The sequence below is a fragment of the Ictidomys tridecemlineatus genome, chromosome 5 (genome assembly GCF_052094955.1).
Source record: "Ictidomys tridecemlineatus isolate mIctTri1 chromosome 5, mIctTri1.hap1, whole genome shotgun sequence".
NCBI classification, from domain to species: Eukaryota; Metazoa; Chordata; class Mammalia; order Rodentia; family Sciuridae; genus Ictidomys; species Ictidomys tridecemlineatus.
The window spans coordinates 135,770,215-135,793,832 of NC_135481.1; the positions used below are offsets into that span (position 1 = coordinate 135,770,215).

Genomic DNA, 23,618 nt, shown 5'->3' on the forward strand with positions numbered 1-23,618 from the left:
CGGCCGCACCTCCCGCCAGGGGGCGGGGCCGCGGGGCCTGGGCCCTGCCCCGGAGTGTCCGGCCCCGCCCCGGGCCCCGCCTCCGGCTCGCCTAGTACCGCGGGGGCCGGCAGCTGGCGGGCGGAGCAGCTCTGGGAGGCCTGGGCGTGGCGAGGAGGGGGTGCCCGGGTTGGTGGCCTCAGCAGCTGTTGCCGCCGGGACTGGTCGGTGACGCAGCCGAGGGCGGAAGTGAGAAAGTTGTCGGTGTCCCTAGAAGAGTTGGCGGAGCTGTGCGCGCGGCGCGGCAATGGGGGGTTCGGGCAGTCGCCTATCCAAAGAGCTGCTGGCCGAGTACCAGGTGCGCGGGACGCGGGTTCTCGGGGAGCTCGCGTGCCGGCCTGCGCCCGGAAGCGGTGTCCCAGGGTGGGCGGCCCAGCGGCTGCGGCCTCCGGACGGTCGGCTGACCTCCCTTCTGGTTTGCCTTCCAGGACTTGACGTTCCTGACTAAGCAGGAGATTCTCCTGTGAGTGCTGCCCTGAACCCCACTTCCGACTTGGGATCCTCTAGAGGCGGCTTTGGGGATCACTGTCTTATAGATGGGCAAACTGATCCCCTGTTGGAGGGAGGGGCAGGGCTTGCTGGAGTTAAGCAGCGGAGATGTTACTGGAAGCGAGGAGTCCAAGCCCAAGGCTGCACCCCTTTCCTGGTACACCCTCTCGGGTCGCGCCTGGGGCCCCAGCGTTGCACCGCAGAACCACCTCTCAGGATCTGGGAAAAGTTGGGAGCTGTTTGACCCTGCGCTCCACTAGCTTCTGCACTATCGAACATCCTGTCCCTGTCCTGCAAGGGTTGCTGTGGCTCTCGCGGCTGACTTTGCCCACTAACAAAACCAGAGAAGCCTTGGAGAGCCTGGCGTTTCCTTCCAACTTAACTTGAATAATATAGTAACTGTTAACACTTCTTGAGCATTTACCTAGGCCAGGAACTGTGCTAAGTGGTTGCCTGTATCATCTAACTTAGGGAGGTATAGGGCAATGAAACAGGTACAGAGGGGTTTGGTAACTTGCCTAAGACTTCCTTGGGAGGAAGTGGATTTGATGTGGGTTAGAACCCTTGAATGAGAAGATTCCTGGACTAACCTTGGCAAAGATCATTCCATTGGGAAGGAGATGGGGCTGAGAAGGAAGATAGTTCAGGGAGGTCTGGAGGAGTCCCTGGAGTGAAAGAGAATGAGATTGTGGTTTTGATCTTTTCTTTCTGTTCTTAAGGACCTTTTGGCTCTTTCTCTAGTCTCTCCATCCATCAGTGATCTAGAATCAGTGCCCAGCACAGTGCCAGATAACACACAATAGGCTCTCAGTAAATACCTATTGCAAGAATGGACTCCCAGCCTGTACTGTCTTGTGACTTATATCCTTTTGACTGACCATTGCCCAGTGACTCAGAAGCCCTGTGTGTGGCTTAGCTCCTCACCTGATTTATAAAGGGTCAGGTGGCAAGGCAAGGAATGGGAATGCAAGTACATACAGGGAGACCAATTGCTTGAGAGAGACCAGTTCCACTCTCGTTGTCAGAGCCCACAGGCGGTTTTGTGAGCTCCTTCCCCAGGAGCAACGAAGTGTGGATGAATCACTGCAGGCACGGGTATCCTTTGAGCTGATTCTCAGCATTCCAGAGCTCAAGGTAAGGCTCCCCACCCCCTCTACCCACCTTTACTCTGCTAGACCCCATAATTCTTCCTGCCACTCAGATAGAGAAAATGGTGTCACTGGTCTGTATTCCAGTTTTTTGTTTTTTTTTTCCTGCTTAGCTTTAACTTTCTGAGGGCAAGGATTTATCAAATTCATCCAGCAAGGGCTGGGGCTGTGGTTCAGGGATAGAGTGCTCGTCTAGCATGTGCAGGGCACTTGGTTCAATTCTCAGCACCACATAAAAGTAAGTGTTCAACTAAAAAAATATTTAAGAAAAATCACCCAGCAAAATTATCTAGAATGTTGCTATTTATTTATTTATTTATTGGTACTAGAAATTGAACCCAGAGGCACTTTGCCACTGAGCTGCATCTCAAGTCTTTTTCTGTTTTTTATAAAGGGTCTCACAAAGTTGCTGAGACTGGCCCTCCCACCTCAGCCTCCCAAATCACTGGAATTATAGGCGGGTACCACTATGCCTGGATTAGAATGGTGCTTTTTAAACTGGGATTCCAGGACATATTCTTGGAAGTTCAGACAAGTTTTGTCCTTTAAGAGGACAAAATCTTATTAAAGTTTGAGAAACCCTATTGCACAGGTTGGTTGTAACTCAGTAGGGCTGCTGTGAAATTTTTTATACAAAGAGACTAACCCAATTCCTGTAACATAATAGTTGTTCAGTTAAATACTTATATTCCAAAATAACCAGTTCATCTTTTTTCCTTCCTCTTCCCACTCTGTTCTCACTTTGAGTTAAACAGACTGCCAGGAAGCCATTCCTGCTCCTTCTCCAGCTGGCTCATTTAGTGCCCCCTTCGCTCCCCTACCAGGGCCTTCTATCCTGGCCCCAGAGCTTCTTCCCCATAAATCTGAGCTCCATGGTGCTGGCACTGTGACCCACTCCATCAAGTTTCTGATAGGGTCTAATGAGCATGTGACCTGGGGCTACTTCCCAAAGCACTCACCAAAGGCTCTCTTACTTAGGCCAATCCCTTCAAGGAACGAATCTGCAGGGTCTTCTCTACATCCCCCACCAGGGATAGCCTAAGCTTTGAGGACTTCCTGGACCTCCTGAGTGTATTTAGTGACACAGCAACTCCAGACATCAAGTCCCACTATGCCTTTCGCATTTTCGGTAAGGACCAGAAAGAACTGGTAGAACACTACCTATTCCAACATGGGCTTCATGGTGGGGCTGTTTGGGAAGTGAGTGGCATTTGTGCATTTTGTGGTGCTCCTCCTGACCATGCCCTCCTATGCCTGCTCTCTAGACTTTGATGATGATGGAACTCTGGACAGAGAAGACCTGAGTCAGCTTGTGAACTGTCTTACAGGAGAGGGCGAGGACACTCGACTCAGTGCCTCAGAGATGAAGCAGCTCATTGATAATGTGAGTAGCCAGATCAGGCCTGATCTAGCTGGGCTTGGGAGCAGGAGGCAAGAGTTGGGGCTCTGGCTTAAAGCTCTCCCTTTCTCAGATCCTGGAAGAGTCAGACATTGATAGGGATGGGACCATCAATCTCTCTGAGTTCCAGCATGTCATCTCCCGTTCACCTGACTTTGCCAGGTATTTGGTAATGGTTGCTCTGCATTCTGGGGACCAGGTCTCAGGTCACTCTTCTTCCAAAGGAGAAGGGACAGACTCACATGGGACACAAACCATTCCAAAGAAGGTCTTAGGGGGAGGGGCGGCTAGGTTTGGATTCAGTCCCTACACTCCTCTTCCATCAGAAAACCCCACTTGGGCTGGAGGTATAGCTCAGTGGCAGAGCATATTCCTAGCATACATGAGGCTCTGGGTTCCAACCTCAGCACTGGGGAAAAAAAGAAAAAGAAAACCCAACTCACTCTTTTCTGTGCAGTTCCTTTAAGATTGTCCTGTGACAGCAGCCCCAGCATGTATCCCAGCATCCTGTCCAACACCTTTCCACTGCTGAGCTGTGGCCAAGGTTACGCCTGCGTTGTCAGGGCCGGCCAAGCAGGCCCAGCCTGGAGCCGGCACCGCGCAGTCTGATCCCAGGCAGGAGAGGACCCCACCTGCTTTTCCCTGCCATTGTCATCACTCTGTTTCTACTAATCAATAATAAAGGTTTAGAGGTTTTGATCCTAAGTGTGGCACTAGAAATACTGGTATAAGGAAGGACGGAACTTTTAGAAACTTTTGATCATACTAGTAATAAGTCACATCTAAAAATGGGACCAGCAAGGCATGTGGCACATGCCTCTAATCCCAGAGTCTTGGGAGGCTGAGACAGGAGGATCACAGCCTCAGCAATTTAGCAAGGTTCTGAGCAACTTACTTACACCCTGCCTCAAAATAAAAAATTAAAAGGGCTAGGAGTGGTAAAGCATCCCTGGATTCAATCCCCAGTACAGTAAGAAAGAAAGAGATATAGAAAAAGAAAGGTTGGATCAGTGAGAAATCAAATCCCTCCCACCCCTGAAAGAAGGTATGAGTATAAGGAGATAGCAGTAAGGGGTGGAACTCTCTAGAATTTTGGCTGTGGTGGTAGTTACATGAATTTTGGAATGTGTTAAAATTTGAAGAATTGTATACTAAAAGAAAAGTTAGTTTTACCATATTATCATTTGTGAAATTAAAAATTGTAAGAGGCTGGGCATGATGGTGCATTCTTATAATCCCAGCAACTCAGGAGGCTGAGAGAGGAGGATTGTGAGTTCAAAGCCAGCCTCAGCAATTTAGCAAGGCCCTAAGCAACTCAGTGAGACCCTGTCTCTAAATAAAATACAAAATAGGATTAGGGATGTGGTTCAGTGGCCAATCCCTGGTTTCAGTCCCTGGGTTCAATACCTAGCACCCCTGAGTTCAATCTCTGGTACCCCCCAACCCTGCCAAAATTGTAAGGCATTTAAGGAAAGTAGGCCCATCCCTAGCTACACTGAACTGATGGACAGAGTGACTCCTGCAGACTAAAATCCCTTAGGTAAGTGCCATACTCTACTCCAGGCTGGCTGTGGTTCACTAATCCTTGGGGAAAAAAAAGCTCAGAACCCCCAGAAACAGACCAATTTCAAAAAGCAAAAGTCCTTTAAGAGAACCATGATTAAACAATTATTTTTCAAATTTTATTACAAAAAAAAGTAAAGTGCATCTTATTAAAAAATATATATATAAAACCCATGTAAATTCAAGGCCCTGTGCTGGGCAGTGTCAGTATGGGTATCCCTTAGTGTGGATTCAGGCAGGGTGTGAAGGTCAACTGGGATGGGAAGAAGCTGGGATACAGTCAATTCCACCCTGTGCTTAAGTTCATAAATGGGGCTGAGATGGTGAAAGAGACACAAGAGTTGTCTCTCTGACTGGGATGAAGGCAGGCAAAGGTTTCTTCCTTCCTTGAATTCCAATGGAAATGTATACATTGTCACAATCTCTCCCAGGCTCATGCTCCTTCTCTCACGTGGCCACAGCCTGACATGGGCAAGAAGGCCCAGGAGCTGGGTCTGAGCCCAGGGCCTAAGGAGGGCTGCAGAGCCAGCCTGGCCCTCTGGTCCCTGAGTGGTGGGGTGATGGCGGCACAGCTATATCCTCAACCAGGCAATTCAAGGACCCTCAGAGCCCAAGCTAGCCCCTAGCTCTGCAGGGAGAAGGGAAGCCTGTGGCAGGAGGATAAGGCAGAAGGTAGAGTATACCAACTGGGCAGGGATTTCCAACTCTGTCTCACACAACCACTTTGAATAAAAGTCCCAAGAATCTGGGAGGCCGTGAAGGTAGGAACCGTGTGTCTGTGACATGGCATGTCCATGTTCTCTCTCTTTCCCATCTGGATTCACATTTTCAGTTGTCTTTTTAAACCAAAGGCTCAGTTTACTTAGGAGCACTGTTCTGCCCACCTAGGCAGGCCCCACTGGGCCCTGGAGGGCAGCCCTCTTATAGCTTGCCGGGCTGTAAGACTTGGTTGAAGAGCAGCAGGCCAGCTAACTCCAAGGCTCCCAAGTGCAAGGAACCCTGGTTGGGTTCCATGAGAAATGGAGGCCTAGTGACCCTCTTCTGAGCATTCACAGCCTCTGAAGCCAGGGAAGCCTCATCTAGAAGTTAGCCGTCATACCACAGAGTCCCGGATCTCAGAGCCCAGGCGGACCCGGGGCCGAGGGCACACAGGGGACACCTCCACGAAGCTGTCCTGAATGCTGAGTGGTCTCTTCTCTGACTCAGTGAAGACCCGAGGCCCTGGGGAGCTATCTGACAAGGCCTGGTACCCTCGGTGGTCCAGTGGAGTGCTAGGAGGACCTACGCCATTGAGTGGTCGGTTCTCAGGTGGCAGCACCACAGGTCGAGTCTTGGGGTGCACACTGGCACGCTCCCCCTGTTTCAGGAAAACTTTCATGCCATCCCGGTGCCGGTAGAGGAAGAATAAAAACAGAAGTACCACGGCGAGCCCAAACAGTGCGCACATCACCAGGAACTCATTCCAGTAGGACTTGTCTGCACCCCAGGTGGACTTGTCACCAGCTGGCGCACTCACTCTCGATGTGTTGATAACGACAGGCACACTGCCGCCCCGGTCTGTTCGTTCCACCAACCCATTCTCTACCACCTCTGGGCAGTAGCTGGCCACTAGCTGCTGGAAGCCTTCCTCCAGTGACCAGCACTGGAACACCCCCAGCTCCTGCTGGCTGCCCACCAAGAGCAAGTCCCCAGTGGGCAACACACGGCAGGAGGCAGAGGCATTGACAGTGGCTCCGTTGTGCAGCCAGAGCCGTGTGGCCAGGTTGGAGAGGAGTGGGCAGGCCAAGGTGTTCACTGTGTTGGGCTGGAACTGAACTTTTTCACAGGGCTTCTTGGCTGTGGACAGAAGAGGCATCAGGTACTTGGGGGCTGGTGTCCACAGTCGCTCCAGCTTCACACCCTCCTTCCCAGCTATACTCCTGGTGCCAGGATGGGCAACTCTAGGAACTCCTGAGACTGAGTCTCATTTTCTAGGGTCTCACTTGCCAGTTGAAAAGATGAGGATGTGAGGAAAGGCATTTACACCCATCAATGTTCAGACAGGTCTTCTAAGCAGCCTTGGTCCCACCCCGCTCCTCCAGCCTCTGAGGGTGTACCTTACCTGGTGGTACAAAAGACCGGGGCCTAGCTGAGGAAGTGTTGCAGAGCTCCTTGGCATTGGCCCCCTCGATGTCCTGGATCCATGGCCTGAGGACCAGAAAAAGTCTAGGATAGCCCCATGAGCCTGTGTTCCCTCACCCCTCAATGCATACCTGAGCCTGGCCAGGGGACCTGGTTCTCAGGGAACACCAAGCCCAAAGCAGAGGGTAAGAGACTTCCCTGAGCTCATTCCCCAACCCTACATGGCTTGAATGAGCACCTCCTATTTACACACATTGCAGATAAAAGTGACATACTGTTTCCCTTAGTTATAAAAGCAGAATGTGCTCTCAAAAACAGTCTGAAAGGACAGCTGGACCTATATGTAAATATGTCTCTGAATAATCCACATGCATTGATTTACTTCATAAAGAATAATAAAAAGAAAAATAATTCTGCACTCAAAAGGGAAAGCTCAACCAAGCAAAAAGATAAAAATAAAACAAAAATCTCATGGAATCTGCCATCCATTGATCATGACAGCATGTCCTTCCAGGTGTACGTTCATAAACTATTTTTTTGGTACTAGGGATTGAACCCAGGGGCACTTAACCACTGAGCCACATCCCCTGCCCTTTTTCTTTTTTATTTTGAGGCAGTCTCACTAAGTTGCTGAGGCTGCTTTGGACTTGTGATCCTCCTGCCTTAGCCTCCCAAGTTGCTGGGATTACAGGTGTGCACCACTGCACCCAGCCTATTTGGTTTTTTGAAATAAAAACTGTCACCAGGGCTGGGGTTGTGGCTCAAGTGGTAGAGTGTTTGCTTAGCACACGTAATGCACTGAGTTCGATCCTCAGCACCACATAAAAATAAAAATATTGTGTCCACATAAAAACTAAAAAAATATTTTTAAAAAAAAACTGTCACCAGATATATGCTTGAGAAGAAAGAATGCTATAAATGGGGAATCTGATACTCCCATGCCTTAAGTGTGTAATAAATTTGTATATTCTTTTTCCTGGGTCCAAACAAAAAGAACACTACAAATAGGACAGATTCCATGGTTATTTAACATTTATATTGTTTATTTACTACATATGTAAAAACATCTGGAAGAATAGTAAATCAGAATCCTACTCGAATTCTCTTTAGGTGGTAGGGTTAGGGGTAGTTTTTATTTTGTTTGTGCTTATCCCTGTTTTCTACAGGAACATTTTATAATCCAAATGTTATTCTGAACCACTCTTTAATAGACTGTTTTGTAGCCCTTACTGTTCCTAAAACGTATTCACATGCCAATCCATATTCTCCTGCAAGGTTTTTCATAGCTGTGACATTGCATACTCTACCAAATTGTGTCACTCCTTTCCAGGCAGGCAGGGTAAAAACACTATCTGAACTACAAAACAGCTGAGAGGAAGCAGGGGAGCTCAGGATAATTAAGCAGGATTAAGACATTGCAAATGAGACCAGGTGATGATCCTAGAGAGACCTGAGGAAGAGCTCTGAGGCTGGGTACACAGGCAGGGATGGGAGGGTGGGAGGCCCCAAGGAGCTCTTACCTGAAGTCCAACTCGGGATTGTAGAGGCTGATATGTCTGCAGCTGGAGCCACTCCAAGCACAGTAGGGGTCTCGGGCAAGGAGGCAGTCCCCACAGCTCCGGTATAGGCTGCAATTGGCCACAGGCACCTGGACTACACCCGAGTGGGAGGCAGCATACAGAAGCCCCTGCACAGCCAGACACTGGGGATGAGAGGCAGGCATGGACAGCCAGGGCCACCACCCATGACCACACTTGGTTCACATGCCTACTAGCGCTCCACCCAAGAGGCCTCTGTCAGAAAGTGGCACCCTACACTTTCTGGTCACCTGTGCCATGAGCCTGGATTTCATAACTTTTCATTCACTGGTGCAGGGGAGGAAAAACTGGGTAGGGACTACCTGGTAATTATGGAGGGCCACTCCCAAGCACGCTGCCTGGACTCCTCCCATGCCCACTCACTCTGTGGCTATCCAGGAGCAGGTTCTGCACAGGCTGTCCTGATGAGAAGATCTGGAGCTCCTCGATGATGTGCACCCTTGAGCCCACATCTACTGCCTTGTGCAGCCATCCATCACCTGGAAAATGGACAGCACTCAGGCCCTGGGTACAGTCCACCACCCATGCCCCGCCAGCCACGCCCCTTACCCTGAGCCTGTGGGCTGCAGGCACTCACCAGTGCCTAAGAAGAGGACATCATAGGTGCGGTGCAGGCCAGGGACCCGGTGCACAGCCACACGCTGGTAGCGGGCTTGTGGCTGCAGCAGCAGCAGGCGACTGCGGACCTGCCCATCCATCAGAAAGTGGTCCTTGAGGAAGTTGAGCACACGGTCTGGAAGCTGCAAGGACGAGCTGATCCTCCGTTCCCGGGCACTATTGGTGATACACTGAAGGAGAAGGTAGCAGCATGAGCCAGCAACACTGCAGGGCAGCAGGCAGTATGGGGGCCCAGTGGACAGGAGTGCCTTCTGCCCCTGCCCCAGAAGCCATGGCACATTGCCTGGCCTTCTGCAGAGTGCCAGTCAGAAGGCCCAAGGGAAAGCCCAAGGTGTAGACTCAAAGGGCTGACTTGAGTATCCTTGCTGGGCCTCCTTACTCCATTCACACACTGGCCTCAAGAACCATGCCTACTCTCCCTGTACTTCTATCATCTTTCCCACTAGAGTGCTCAGGAAGCCCTGGCTGGGCAGTATCCTGGCAGCAATGGCTACAGTCAGTTCCTGCACCTTCCAGAGCTGCCTGATTCTCTCTTCCTGAGGGTTTCTCTATGTAAGTCACTCTCAACCAGTGAGGCAGCAGTTGGTGATAACAACTCCAAATGGACTGTTCTGAGATGGGCTCCACACCACCTCGCAGGCCCCACTGAGCCTAAGCTGCAGTCACCCACAGCAGTAAGGGCTCACTGATACACAATTATGGCTTTCTTCTCCCACCTTCACCTGCCTGTTCCCTCAGGCTACTTCCTGGGGTCACCTCCCAAATAAGCTAATGGCACTCATAGCCTTGTTTCAAGGTCTGCTTTTGGGGGAGCCCATTAGGCTAGAATGAAAATACAAAGGTCTATTGCCTTAAAGCCTGTTCATCTGGTCACTTGTTAAATAAAGAGCTTGCAATTGAGTAGGAGAGAGGACCAAGTGAAGGGATGATTACAATAGTAAGTAGTAATGGGGACACACTTGCCCAGCCTGAGATAGGACAGGACCAAAGGCATATCAACACACATATTTATATCTTATTTAGTGAGTCAAGCAGGCCTGAGCTGTGTCCCCAGTGTTTTGCTTTTTTAATTTATTTTACATGTGGTGCATGAGAATTGAACCAGTGCCTCACATATACTGTCAAACACTCTACCGCTGAGCCATGACCCAAGCCCGTTACCACAGGCAGGTGAAGGTGGGAGAAGAAAGCCATAATGGTGTATCAGTGAGCCCTTACTGCTGTGGGTGACTGCAGCTTAGGCTCAGTGGGGCCTGCGAGGTGGTGTGGAGCCCATCTCAGAACAGTTCATTTGGAGTTGTTATCACCAACTGCTGCCTCACTTACTGGTTGAGAGTGACTTACATAGAGAAACCCTCAGTTTTAAAGATGAGAAATCAGATTCCGAGAAACTATATGGTTTGTTTGAGGCTGGACAGCCTTGGTCCCAGCATGACATGGGGATCCACATCTTCCCAATACAGGCCCTGAGTGCAAAGCCAGTACCCACCGCTCCAGGCCGGGGTGTGGGCACCGGGTGGGTCACAGTGTACCACTGCTGGGTTTCACGATTCACCTCCTTGTAGAGGCCATTGAAGGCCTTCTGCACATCGTTCATGGTGAAGACACAGAGGGCAGAGCCTTCTGTGGCCCCCCTGTTCCTGCAAAGCAAACAGCCAGATTAACCCAGGAACTCCAGGGGCTCAGGATGAGACCTATAGGGCCCAAAGATTGGCTCCTGGGTCCCAGTCCCAGCCACCCTTCACCTTCCTATCCCCTGCTAGTTCCCGGGAGCCCTACCACTGGGAAGTAAAGACCCCATAGAAAAGAGTGTCACGCCAGTCCTGGGGACTGGGGCTCAGCGTGAAGACGTCCTGCAGCACATTGAATGGGAAGCCGTCATCAGGCCGGGAGCATAGCAGCTGTGCTTTAAGGAAGGATGTCCAGCGCTGCTGCAGCACTCGCTCACCACCCTCATCGCCCTAGAAGAAAAGGAGGCACAGGCTAGCTGAGGCAGGAGCAGGGCAAGCAGGAGGCAGGGTGCCTTCTCACTGCCCCTTCCTAGTGGAATGAAGAACAAATGAGAGCTGGGACAAAGTTCCATCTACAATTGAGAAAACTTGGAGTTGAGGATGTGGGAGGAAAGGGCACACTCATACACTGCTGGTGGGACTGCAAATTGGTGCAACCACTCTGGAAAGCAGTATGGAGATTCCTTAGAAAACTTGAAATGAAACCAACATTCGACCCAGCTATCCCATTCCTCAGGAGGACTTAAAATCAGCATACTATAATGTCACAGCCCATCAAAGTTTATAGCAGCTAAATAGCTAAACTATGGAACCAACCTAGATGCCCTCAATAGATGAATGGATAAAGAAACTAAGGTACATATACACAATAAAATATTACTCAACCTCAAAGAAGAATGAAATTATAGTATTTGCAGGTAAATGGATGGAGTTGGAGTATATTTTGCTAAGCAAAATAAGCCAATCCTAAAAACTAAAGGCCAAATATTTTCTCTGATATGTGGATACTAATCCATAATGGTGCCGGGGATAAGGGAAGATTGGAGGAACTTTGGATTGGGCAGAGGAGAGGGAAGGGAGAGTAAGGGGTATGTGGGTGGGAAGGATGGTGGAATGAGATGGTAATTATTACCCTATGTGCATGTATTATTGTACGAATGGTGTGACTCTGCGTCATGTACAACCAGAGAAACAAAATGTTGTGCTCCATTTGTGTACAATGAGTCGAAATGCATTGTGTTGTCATGCATACCAAATTGGAACAAATAAAATAAATAAACAAATAAAATGGGCAAACAAACCACCAAAAAGAAAATATGGAGGCAGTGTGCATATGTCATCATGAGAGTACATTCCTTACTGTGGGCCACAAAAGACAAGGACCAACAGGAGCCCATATAAACAGGGAAAGGGCTGGGGATGTAGCTGGTGGAAGTGTGCTTGCCCACCATACAAGCATTACCAGCCATTTTGCTACATGCATGCATCCTGAGCAGGAGGCTGAAACAGGAGGATTACTTGAGCCTAGGAGTCCTCAGCCAACCTGAGAAACACAGTGAGACTCAGTCTCAAATCAATCAATCAAATAGGGAAAGGTGTCTATGACAGAATTCTGGATAGACAGGGAAAGCAAAGCACCCTGATGCAGCATAATTTATGTTTGTAAATAAGTTAATAATGTAAATTCACATATAATTTTAAAAGCCCAGCAACGAACATTCTGAAGTGTTAACAGCGGCCCCTTCTTGTGGGGGTTGGGGGTTAAAACACTAACAGCTTCCGTTTGGTCAGTGACTCCCACACTCCTAAGAACTTTCCGTGAGTGAATTTAATCCACACTCTGAGGTTAGTGTTGTTTTTATTCCCATTCAACAGATGAGGAATCTGTTAACCCAGAGTGTGAGGATTTATATAAGAGCCTGAAGAACAGGATTTGAACCCACCAGTCTGATTTCAGAGTCTGTGCTCTTAATCTTTTTTTTTTTTTTGATACTAGGAATTAAACCCAGGGGTACTCTACCACTGTGCTATATTTCTAGCCCTTTTAGTTTTTAATTTTTTAAATATTTATTTTTTAGTTGTAGTTGGACACAATACCTTTATTTTATTTAGTGCTGATCTCAACCCAGGGCCTCGCAAGTGCTAGGCGAGCGCTCTAACGCTAAGTCACAACCCCAGCTCTAATTTTAAGCCCTTTTAATATTTCATTTTGAGGCATGGTCTTGCTAAATTTCTGAGGCTGGCCTTGAACTTGCAATCCTCCTGTCTCAGCCTCCCAGTTTGCTGGGATTACCAACACGTGTCACTGTGCCCAGCTATGCTCTTAATCTTTAAATTAAGATTAAATTAAAATCAAGATTTTTTTTTCTCTTTGGTACTTGGAATTGAGACCAGGGTCTCTTTACCAATGAGTTACATCCCCCTACCTTTTTTAACTTTGATACACGGTCTCATTAAGTCACCAAAGCTGGCCTCAAACTTGCATTCTTCCTGCCTGAGCCTCCTGAATCACTGTGATTACATTATAGGCCTGTGCCACTGTACCTGGCAAGATTAAAGACCTTAATCTTTATATTGTAAGTGATTTTCCTGTGTACTTTTTCTACATTTTCACATTTTTCAAGTAAGCAAAACCAATAAGAAATCTTTTAATTTAAAGGAGAGACGGGTTGGAGATGTAGCTCAGTGGTAGATCGATCACCAGCCTAGCATTCATGAGACACAGGGTTCCATCTCAGTTCCACATAAAAACAAAAACAGAAGATGGAAAGACAGACAGTTGGCTAAGCTGCTGCTCCCAGGAAGACAAGAAGACCACAGATATGGGTTATCCTGCAGCCAAGGCACCAGCCCAACCCACTCACCTTGCAGATGCGGGCGACGCGGGACACGATGGTGTTCTCAAAGAACTCAAACTCCTGCCCAGTCTCACTGAAGAAGAAGTAGATCTTATCATCATCACCTTGCAAGCTGCCCAGCCTCTCTGGAATGTAGGCTGAAGCCACAAATGCAGGGTCTGTGGGGGCCAGTGGGAAGCACAGAGTCAGCCCAGGAACCCTGGAGACAGGCCCAGATGGGGGAGAATGCCCCCTCAGAACCGATGACTGGAGGAGTGGCAGAATAACTTCACCTTGTAGCCAGTTGAGGGAGCTCTCGGTCTTGGTGGGGCGGAGGCTTTGGCTCCGGGAAATGGCCGGGTCATTACCCTGGAAGCTGCTGACTGTTCCAGTGTAGAGCTCACCATCTGCCAAAAAAACATTCCCATGGGAATGGCTCCCTGGGCACGGCTCCTTCTCCCAGCTCGGGGCCCTGAGTGACCCCAGCATCATCCATCTGCCTGCAGTGGGCAGAGACGGAAGCAGGAACTTGGAAAAACTAAACTCAAGGGCAGCCCATGGTCACTCTGTGCCCCTGGGAATTAGCACAGCACAGACCTACAGCTCAGGCCTTGGACCCACCCTGCCCATAGCCAACTCTCCAGCCCTGTGCATCTGCCTGCCTCCACATGAAGGCTTCATGAGCCCATTCTGACTCCAATACTCACCAACCATCAGGGCAGTGGACTTGAAATTGGGGTCAAAAGGACAACGGCCCTTGCCATCTTCCTGGAGGACATTTCCCATCTCATCCCGTGCCAGAGTGAAGTTTTCCACATTCTGTAGGGGGCAGATAGGTGGGTTCTGGAGCATGCCCAGGAATGAAGAATATGCTCAGCAGAAAAGGAGAAAAGGCAGAGAGACAGGGTGACTGCAGGCAGGTGAGCGGGAGAGAGGGTTCAGATGTCAGGGAGGCCATCCTTCTCACTCTGGCACCTGCCCTGTCTGTGAGATGATGAAGGGGGAAACTATCAGTCCCACTTAGCAGAGAGATAAGGCCTAGAAAATGATTTAAGCTGGGAAGAGATAGCAACATGATGCAAACCCAGGTATTTCTGATTCTAAAGCTGGGGCTTCAATCCATGACCTCAAATGTCAGCCTCGGCTAGTGTGTAGGACAGGAATGAAACGATGTGGTGGTGGGGGGTGGAGGGGCGCATAACAAGATGACTCAAGAGGTTCAAGTAAAAGCAAGGGAGAGAAGCTGGAGAAAACGAAAGGACAGCCAGTCAGGGATGAACAGGATCTTTGTTCAAGGGTGATGGCATGCATCCTCTTCCCCCTACAGGAGACTCTGGCTATCAGGGCTGGGCTAGGTGCCAGGGTGATGGGGCTCAGGGCTCTCAGAGTCCACTGCTACTTAGAAGCCCCGCCCCACCTCAGCCCTATTCTTTACCAAGGGTGTGTGTTAAGAAACAGCTCCCTGGAGCTGGAGGAGAGGCAGCTCCTCCTGTTGGGCTGGCATGGGGTACCCCAGGGCTGAGGAGGGTACTCACAATGTAGGTGCACAGAGGGCTGAAGGCTGCTGTGCCACAGGTGAACAGGTGGCTGCTGTTGAGTGGCAGGAGGATCTTGATGTAATTTTGACAGTCACGCTAGAGGGGAAGAGGAGGAGGATGTCAGTTCCAGCCCAGCCTCCAAGGGGCACCAATGATGATCCTTCCTCCACAGATCCAAGGCCAGGCCAGGGGGCGGGGCCTCTGCTCAGAGGATCTGGAGGTGGGCACTCAAGTTTTGGTACAAATGAGAATCCAGGAGCTTCCAGGAGTCAAGCAGACAGAAGATCACAGCATGTGTATGCACCACAGGGGCATTGGGATTTAGCTAGTTTTGTCTAGCAAAGGTTCTGTCTGTCTGGTGAATGAAGGGTACCCTGATGCAGGGGAATCTCAAACTGTTTGCTGTCTGACCCTCTATAGGCTCAGTGAAAACCAAAAGCTCTCCCAACCAACCCTGTGGGAAAGTTACAGCTCAGAGCAGGATACTCTCAGTCCGGAACCCAGGTGCATGTCACTCCATGAGGTATCTACTAGACCGCTCCAACCCCGCTCATCATTCCCAAAACTTGCTCCATCCTTATTAACTGCAATGCAGTCTTTTCAGTGGCTGAAGGCCTAGCCTTGGACTCTCAAACCCCACAATTTTCCATTAGGAAATTCTGGTATCTCCAGCTTCAAAATACATCTGGAATCCACCATTTTTACTCCTTTTATCAATGTCACTCTAGAAAGAGCCACCATCGTCTCTTGCTCTTCACTGTGGCCCACCACCTCTGTCCTGTGCATGGAGGCTCCTTTACCCCAGAGCTCAGAGTCGCCCAACACCAGGGGAGACCATGTCACTTCTCTGCTTAGCTCTCCATTTGTTCCCCAAATGTTTCTCTGAGTGAAATCCAAAATCCTGTTTCTTTCCCACATATCTTACAGTCAATTCCCTTACCTCCTTCTAAATCTTTGCTCAAATGTCACTTTTTACATAGTATGACTTCATTTTAAAATTTTCCTGACCACCTTCTCAATTCTTCACTCTGTCTTTCTTTCGAGTAGGGATAACTGAGGATTGAACCTAGGTGTGCTTTACAACTGAGCTACATCCCCAGGCTTTTTATTTTTTATTTTGAGACAAAACATTGCTAAATTGCTGAGGCTGGACTCAAACTTGAAATCCTTCTGCCTCAGCCTCCTGAGACACTAGGATTACTGGCTTTCACCAACTGCACACGGCTTGAACCTTTACCTCGCCCCTCAAGTCTGGTGCTCTTTTGCCTTTGCCTTGGCTGCACCTGCTGTGTTCAGGATGAGGAGCCTCTGGGACAGTGTGGAGTCCTTCAGAAAACCCTGGGTTGGGCCAGACCCTACTAATGGTTTGACCAAAATCAAATCAGAATTTGTCTGACTAGCTGCCATCAGGGACCATGTGCAGAAGGATACAGCTCCCACCCCATCTATATTGGATGCTGATGGCACTTATTATGTGCCAGGTGCTACCAGCTCGTTAGATCCTCACAGTAAGCCCAGTGAGATAGGTATCATTACTACCATTTTACAGGTGTATGCATTATAGCTTGGCCAGGTGTATCTACTTGTCCAAGGTCATAGAGATAATAAGTACAGGGCTGAGATTCAAACCCAGGTGCTGCTATCTCAGAAGTCCATGCCCTTTCTGACATACCTGGATATGTCTGCTCCCCTCTGTAGTCTCTGCCCTGGACCCAGATCCATTACCTTCCAAACCTCCTTCAGCCCAAGTCATCCCCAGGTCCTGACTTACCTTTGGGTCTTTGCCCTTGAAGCTGCACTGTTGCTTCCTCTCTGCATCTGCACTCCACAGCAGCTGGGGAATGAGAGGAGAAGGAAAGTGTACAAGAGTTATGGAGGATTCACTGAGCCAATTTCCTCTCCCGTCTGCATCATCCTCAAACCCAGAAGGTCAGGCTTCTTGTCGTTCCCTAACCAGTCCTGGACAATATCTCTCACCTCCTGATATTTCCCGCCTGGCCAGAAACTGAGGCTGGTGTTGAGTGCAAAGAGGGCCTCCCGGGCACCAACGTACAGAGTCTTGCCATCTGTGCTCAGCAGAAGAGCTGTGTAGTTAGAGATGTTTTCACCTTCAAATTTGAGGATCGGCCGATCTTTGGAGCCTGGGGAGAAGATTGACATTACCTAGGGACCACCTTTCATTCCATGACAAACCTCTTACACCAACCTCTTGAATGGGCCAGTTTAATTGAAGGCACTGGGTGGCAAGGGGTTGGGAGCAGGAGGGACAGGTTTAAAAATTATATAAGAAACAAACAAAAAATTATATAACAGGCTGGATACAGTGGTGCACGCCTATAATCCCAGGGACTTGGGAGGCTAAGGCAGAAGGATTTCAAGTTCAAGGCCAGCCTAAGTACCCAGACCCTGTCTCAAAAAGAAAAGAAAAAGAAAAAGCTGGGAATGTAGCTCAGTGGTAGAATACCCCTGGGTTCCCATTCCCAGTAACAAAAAATTAAAAAGTATAGGTACCCTTGATATAAATTTTAAGTATCATTCATTATTGCAGAATATGAAGTAATAATACTAATTACCTACCACAAAGTGAAAATCAAGGTTGTAGAGTAGTACATATGGTCAGATTCTTTTATTTTGTGGGAAAAATACAAACAAACAAACAAAAAATCTAGGGACTGTGGTTGTGGCTCATGGTAGAGCACTTGCCTAGCAAGTGCGAGGCACTGGGTTTGATCCTCAGCATCACACAAAATAAATAAAACTTTAAAAAATCAACTAAAATAAATCCAGAAGGATGTAAAAAAATGCTGAAAAGCAGAATTTCTAGTAGGATTGCAGGTCATTTTTTTTTTTTAAATTTTCACTTAACACTTTTGGATTCTACAATAAGCAGGTTATACTTGTATACTGTGAAAGATACAAATCAGAGAGAAAGAAGAAAAACGAAGTAAACGCACCCACTGATTCGCCAGGGTACTGTTTATGCTAGGAGTACCTAATAGGTTTGGAGAGTAATTATTTGAAAAATACTTTTGTTCTAAGCAGCTGATGAGAACAGAAAAACAAGTAAAATGCAGCCTCCTCCCCCAGCAACCTCAAGCAAGTCCTAACTGACCAGTGGATTATGACCACACAAACAAACACAGTCTCATGAAGCTGAGGGAGCAAAAAGGCCATGCCAACAGAGCAGTTATGAAAATGACTTCATGTGTGTTTGTATGTAAGTTTCTTTTACATACCCTCAGACTGGCTCCACAATAGGCAAGAAACATAAAAGAAAAGAAAGTAGTGAAATATAAACATGAAAATCAAGGGCAGAGGGGGGGAAATATCTGAAGACTTAAACCAGAAAGAAAGAAAAGAGTCACATAAGCAGGTCATGAGGTCTCCACACAGCTACTAGAAATGGATTGCACATTTAATGTAGAGCCTCCTCCTGGTGGCCAAAGAGAAAAGGGAAATGAAGTTACTTTGTTTTCACTGTTTAAGAGAAAGAATGCACATGAGCCTTTTCTGGAAAACTCAGTTTTTCGGCCCCTGGAAGTTAATGCTCAGGGAGCTCTCAGGTGGGTCTTCCCAGTGTACGTGCCCAGACATGACATGGATAGCATCTTGACAGAATGCTATCTTGACAGGATGACAGCAGGTCCAATCCCACTCCTGGTGAGAGGAAGTGGTGACACAAGGAGACTAGTCATAGGAGTTTATAGGGAACGTGTGTAGGCTCTGCAGCTGGAAGTCTTGTCACACTCTGGAACCAGAGCTAGAATTCATGGGGAATTCTTCAGTCCTGCCTGAAGACTAGAGCCCAAACTTTCTACTGAAACCACAGAGGGCAGCTGTAGTCTGAAGAGGATCTCTCTCTCTTTTTTGGTATGAGGATTGAACCCAGGGGTAATCTACCACTGAGCTACATCCCTATCAGGAGCTGCCACATAGGAGTGAGCTCGGACCCTTGACCTTAGCCTTGTGCCATGTAGGTATGGGACTGGCTTCCACTCACAGCGAGCTCGAAGCAGGTGGACCTCACCTTTACTAGGCAGGGAATGAAGCTCTGGAAGTGGACATCACCCAATGAGACTGGGCTACACCCTGCTGAAGCCCAATCTCTTACCTCATTTGGGTAGAGTGTCTTCCCCTCAAGAAATAGGGCTTTAGGGGTGCTCTCTCTCGCTCTCTCTTTTGTCTGCCTCTCTTGCTTCCTTTGTGGGAGCTGGGGCAAAGAACCCCAAGAAAAAGGTATTTTCTCTGTTTCTGTATGATTATTCAATGCCAACCTAATTCACCTGGAGTGACCCTGACTGATTCAGTCATGTCGCGGCACATCCCCAGCCTTTTTACTTTTTGAGACAGGGTCTCACTAAGTTGCTGAGGCTGACCTCAAATTTATGATCCTCCTGCCTCAGCTTCTCAAGTCGCTGGGATTACAGGCATGTGCCAACATGCTCAGCTGAAGAGAATCTCTCTTTAAATGAGTAAGAGGCTATATTTCAACCACGAAGTCCAGAATCACATCAGACTCTAGGACTTCTGCCTTAGAGTCCCAGTTCCTCACCATTTTTACACACTGGAAAGTCCCCAGCACAACCCCCCACCCCCAACTTCTCCTAGATCAGAAATTTCCCCAACATATTGGGATCCAATCACATTGCTTGTATTTTACGCCACGAGCCAATAAGCATGTTGGAACAAGCAATCTCATCTTGTGCTTTGCCCCTGGAAGAACCACCACCCTAGGAGACCCTTCCCTGCTATGCCAAACACATTGCAGATGCTAACTCTGCATCCCCACAACTGTATGGGACAGCCAGGTACAATTGTCATCACCAGTTTATGAATGAGATCATCAACCTTCAAAGAGCTTTAAGCCAAAGGAAGCCAGAGCAGGAGGCTGGCCCATGAGGCTTCCTTCCTGAATCCATGGTCCACAAAATATGGGAAAATCCCAGGCCTACCCCTAGAAATTCTGATGCTGCTGATCTAGGATAGGGCCTGAAAATGGGCCATTTTACCAGACCATGGGTGATTCTGAGAAGCATCAAGTGGGCCCTTCTGTATGGCAGGGTAGACGTCAACTCACAAAGTTATAGTTTCTTCATTCAAATTATAGGGATAATGAAAAAAGAAATTCACAAGATTCTCGTGAAGAATCAGTGAGATTAAGGCAAATAGCTACATCTTTCACATCTCTCCACAATACTTTCTGAAAGCAAGGACGGCCTCCAATTTGCCAATGCTTATCTGCCTGCACTGGAGGGGCATTTCCAACTGGGTGGATCCTGTAATTCTGAGCAGGAGGCCACCCTTGGAACATGTCCAAACACAGAAATGCCAAGAGTTGGAGATAAGCTGAAGTCCCAGGTGGCAGCTCAACCCCTTTCAGGCCTGGGAGGAGGATGGCAAGCTGCCCAGGGTCTTGCAGATAGAGCACAGCCAGGCTGGAGGGGAAGCCTGGTCATCAGTGGGTCCCTTGTCCTCCAAACAATCCAGTTGCTCCAGAACCCCCACATCCCTCCAGTCATCTTGGGAGTACACTTTTCAAAATGCAAAGGGACAGAAAGTGGAATGTACCTTGAGGTAGGTAAGGGTCCCTTGGCTCCAAACATCTCCACTGGGGACTGCTTTCCAAGCTTGCCCACATCCCTCTGCCTGAGCCTCAGAATTAAACCCATAGTTTATGGATGACCTTGGCCCCTGACACTGTGGGCTTGGCCAGGACTGGTTGGTGGATCTGGCTTCCCCACTGGACATCTCAACAAGCCAGAGATTGAGAGTACAAACTGGAGTCAGAGACCTGGATTCACACCCAGCCTCTGGCACTCACTAGCTGTGTGCCACCAGGACAAGCCATTTAACTTCTTACAGCCTCACTTTCCTTATCTGTAAAATGGGGACAATCATAGCACTCTGCCTCATAGGGTTGTTAGGAGAAGAAATGAGATTATGTAGGTAAATAATAATATACATAATAACCCACATTTACTGAGAGCTTTACTCAAAACAACTTTGCACACGTTACTCTGTGCTGGCATGGTGTCTGGCACACGATCAATTCTCAAGTGGCTCAAAAACAAAATTCAAAAGCCCTGCAGGAAAATCCAGCCAGGCGAGAGTGGCCAGAGGGGCAGGGCCACTGGAGGAGTGGGGCCTCCCTCACCTGTGTGGTTAAAGCACTTAGTCTAGATGATTCTAACTAGGCCTGAATTTGGTCACTCAAGGGTCTCATGGCCAAAACAGCTCAAAAATAGAAATGTGTATGGGTTGCAGGTATGTGTTGTATACTGAGCTGGACTGTGCCTGTGTGAGTGGTGTTAATGCCTAAGCTCACAGGTGCCTGGGGTCACCTCCAGTGTAGATGTGACTGTAGATGCCTGTGTGGTGCTCTGCCTCTGTCTGTGTCTATGTGCACCTAACCACAGGGCCTGCCCATGCTTGTGTGCTCACTCCTGGGTGCTCTTTGTGCAGAGGTGACTGGACAGGTGTTTCTGCATCTTGCTTCCTGCAAGGGTTGGTAAATCTTGGGTCAGTTTTACTTTTATGTTGTTCTCTGTTGTGGCTCCAGTGCTAATGAACACGTCTCACCTTGTCTACTGGGCTGCATGTGCTGCTTAGACATCCTCCAAATCCATCTACCCAGTAGGCTGTCCACTATAAAGAAAGCTGGGCCTGTCTGAGGCTGTGGCTAGTTTTCCCAGGCAGGATGAAAGCCCACCTTCTGCCCTGGGCTGGCCAAAACCATGGCTTCTCCAAGACCAGTGCAAGCTAGGCAGAATATCCTCCCAGAAGGCAGGATGGAGACTGGCCCGGAGCTGCCCCAGCACCAACCTTCCTAAAGAGGGAGCGCTGCGTTAGGCACATCAGGGTCACCTGTGGGCTCACTCCCCACCCTGGAGGTGTGGGTTTTCAGCAGGAAGTGATGTGGGAACAACTCAGACCCCAGCCCCTTCTAGAGTCTCTCCCCTTCCCTGTGACTCAGCCGGAAGCTTGGTGCTCTCTGAGTTAAGACGGGAAAAGAGCTCAGTACCATCCCCACCCTGGGCAGTCCCCACCCCTGGCCTGCCAGTGAGTTGTAGCAGTGCCATGACTCAGAGCTCCACCCCACCTTTCTCTCCTCCATGGCTCCTGGCATCGCAGCAAGATGCTGACCTAGCCCTAACATCCTGTCCTCCACAGGCCCCAGCAGGATGAGGCCAGAAAACACCTCCAGTGGGGGAGGCAACCAGTGGCTCCTCTGGCCCCAGAGAGAGGGGAATGAGCCAGGACAAGTCCCTGGACAGCCCTGAGAGGATGTGTCCCAGGGGCATCATGCCAAGTCACCAGAACCTTGAGCCTACATGTAACAGTAGGGGCACCACCCCTGAGACAGGCAGGCTGACTGGACTACAGTCAGTATAAACTAGGGTATGGCAGGTTGACCTGGATGTACTTCCTGCACACCACCCAGTGTGGGGCAGGGAGCAGCCAGCAGCCACCTCTTCCCCAGGCTACATGAGTGTGGAACAGCAGACCAACCTCTGATGTCACCACGCCAGAGCACAGTCCACGATCAGAGGGTCATTCCCATTGTGTGTGTGTGTGTGTGTGTGTGTGTGTGTGTGTGTGTGTGTAGGGGGGGATTACAGGAGAACTGTAGCAGAAGCTCCCCCCCCACCCCCGGGCTAAAATAGTCAAAAGATTTGTGTTCTAGAGTGGGCACACTCTTGACAGCCTGCCGCCCTTTGCCATGACCCTCAGTGAATTGTCCAAGAGCTTCTGTCAGAATCCCCAGGCTGTGGAGCCTGTACACAATTACTCAAGCTGCCACCTCCAATTTAGGGCCCTGACCTCCATCTACGGGTCCAGGGCCCACCTGGGACCATGGTCAGCTTCTCTGCCTTCTGCTCAGGGGCAGGCCATTTCAACACCCCCATGTGCTGAGGGCTCTGCCTTAGAGTTCACCTTCCTCCTCAACTGCTTCTATTTTTTCTGAGGATACTGGGGCCCTCGGCATAGTCAACATCAATCCCAGCCCCAATCTCCTTAGAGACTTGAACTTTCAGAAAGCAGTTTTTTTTCTTTAAGTCCATTCTTTTTTTTTTTAAATATATATATATATATATATATATTTTTTTTTTTAGTTCTTGGCGGACACAACATCTTTGTTGGTATGTGGTGCTGAGGATCGAACCTGGGCCGCACGCTTGCCAGGCAAGCGCGCTACCGCTTGAGCCACATCCCCAGCCCTTTAAGTCCATTCTTAAGTTTATAACTCTCCCCATCCCTTAGGCAAACTCCAAAGAAGACAGCAGCCCATGCTGTCTCCATTCCTCACCTTCCACTTACTCCAAGAGGGAATTAGACCTCAAGCAGCTCCACATTCAGTGGGTCAGCACTCCAAGGGCCCAGGGATTGCCTGTGGACTACTATCCACCTGTCCTGCAGGTATGCCAGGTGTGTATGCTCCAACAGTCTCAAAGATTATTTCCAATCTCTCTCCACTCCTTCTGGGCCTCCATCCCTCAAAAAGATGTCATATTCTAGCACCTTATGTAGATTAAGGGCCATAATCCTCCCAAGGTGGTTGTCAGGTAGGATTTGTCATCTCCATTCTTCAGATGAGAATCACCAAGTAGAAAAGTGGTGGGGCTGGGATTTGAACCTGGGCTGCCTGGCTTTGGAGTATGTGTTACTAATCTACCCCAGAGCCTCTCAAGGCTCTAATCGCAAATGTTCTTGTTCTCTGGGATTTGCTCTTGACCCTGCTCTTCTCACTCTGGGAAA

The 23,618-nt window shown here is 49.0% G+C and overlaps 2 protein-coding genes across 4 annotated transcripts in view; one reads left to right on the forward strand and one right to left on the reverse strand.

Moving 5' to 3' along the window:
* Positions 1-98: 98 nt before the first annotated feature.
* Positions 99-3,780, forward strand: Cib1 (calcium and integrin binding 1). 2 transcript variants are annotated; one of them, XM_078051169.1, is made up of 7 exons: positions 99-337; positions 468-502; positions 1,554-1,662; positions 2,655-2,805; positions 3,005-3,060; positions 3,149-3,237; positions 3,533-3,780. In XM_078051169.1, exons 1-7 carry the CDS (start codon positions 287-289, stop codon positions 3,552-3,554), a joined length of 513 nt encoding a protein of 170 aa, XP_077907295.1. In that variant the 5' UTR covers positions 99-286; the 3' UTR covers positions 3,555-3,780. The 2 variants fall into 2 exon arrangements, with proteins under 2 accessions (XP_077907295.1, XP_005320205.1); XM_005320148.5 differs by having other exon boundaries at positions 125-337; positions 2,942-3,060.
* A 955-nt stretch (positions 3,781-4,735) lies between these two features.
* The window catches only part of Sema4b (semaphorin 4B), a 39,188-nt gene continuing 20,305 nt past the window's right edge, over positions 4,736-23,618 (reverse strand). For both annotated transcript variants that reach the window (XM_078051156.1, XM_013356337.4), the window contains exons 3-15: positions 16,839-17,002; positions 16,633-16,695; positions 14,859-14,957; positions 14,031-14,142; positions 13,617-13,730; positions 13,351-13,502; positions 10,755-10,936; positions 10,465-10,615; positions 8,935-9,145; positions 8,721-8,836; positions 8,280-8,446; positions 6,740-6,825; positions 4,736-6,474 (exon numbers count right to left, since the gene is read on the reverse strand). In XM_078051156.1, the coding sequence (XP_077907282.1) occupies positions 5,732-6,474; positions 6,740-6,825; positions 8,280-8,446; positions 8,721-8,836; positions 8,935-9,145; positions 10,465-10,615; positions 10,755-10,936; positions 13,351-13,502; positions 13,617-13,730; positions 14,031-14,142; positions 14,859-14,957; positions 16,633-16,695; positions 16,839-17,002 (2,360 nt within the window). In that variant the 3' untranslated portion in view covers positions 4,736-5,731. The remainder of the gene's footprint in view (positions 6,475-6,739; positions 6,826-8,279; positions 8,447-8,720; positions 8,837-8,934; positions 9,146-10,464; positions 10,616-10,754; positions 10,937-13,350; positions 13,503-13,616; positions 13,731-14,030; positions 14,143-14,858; positions 14,958-16,632; positions 16,696-16,838; positions 17,003-23,618) is intronic.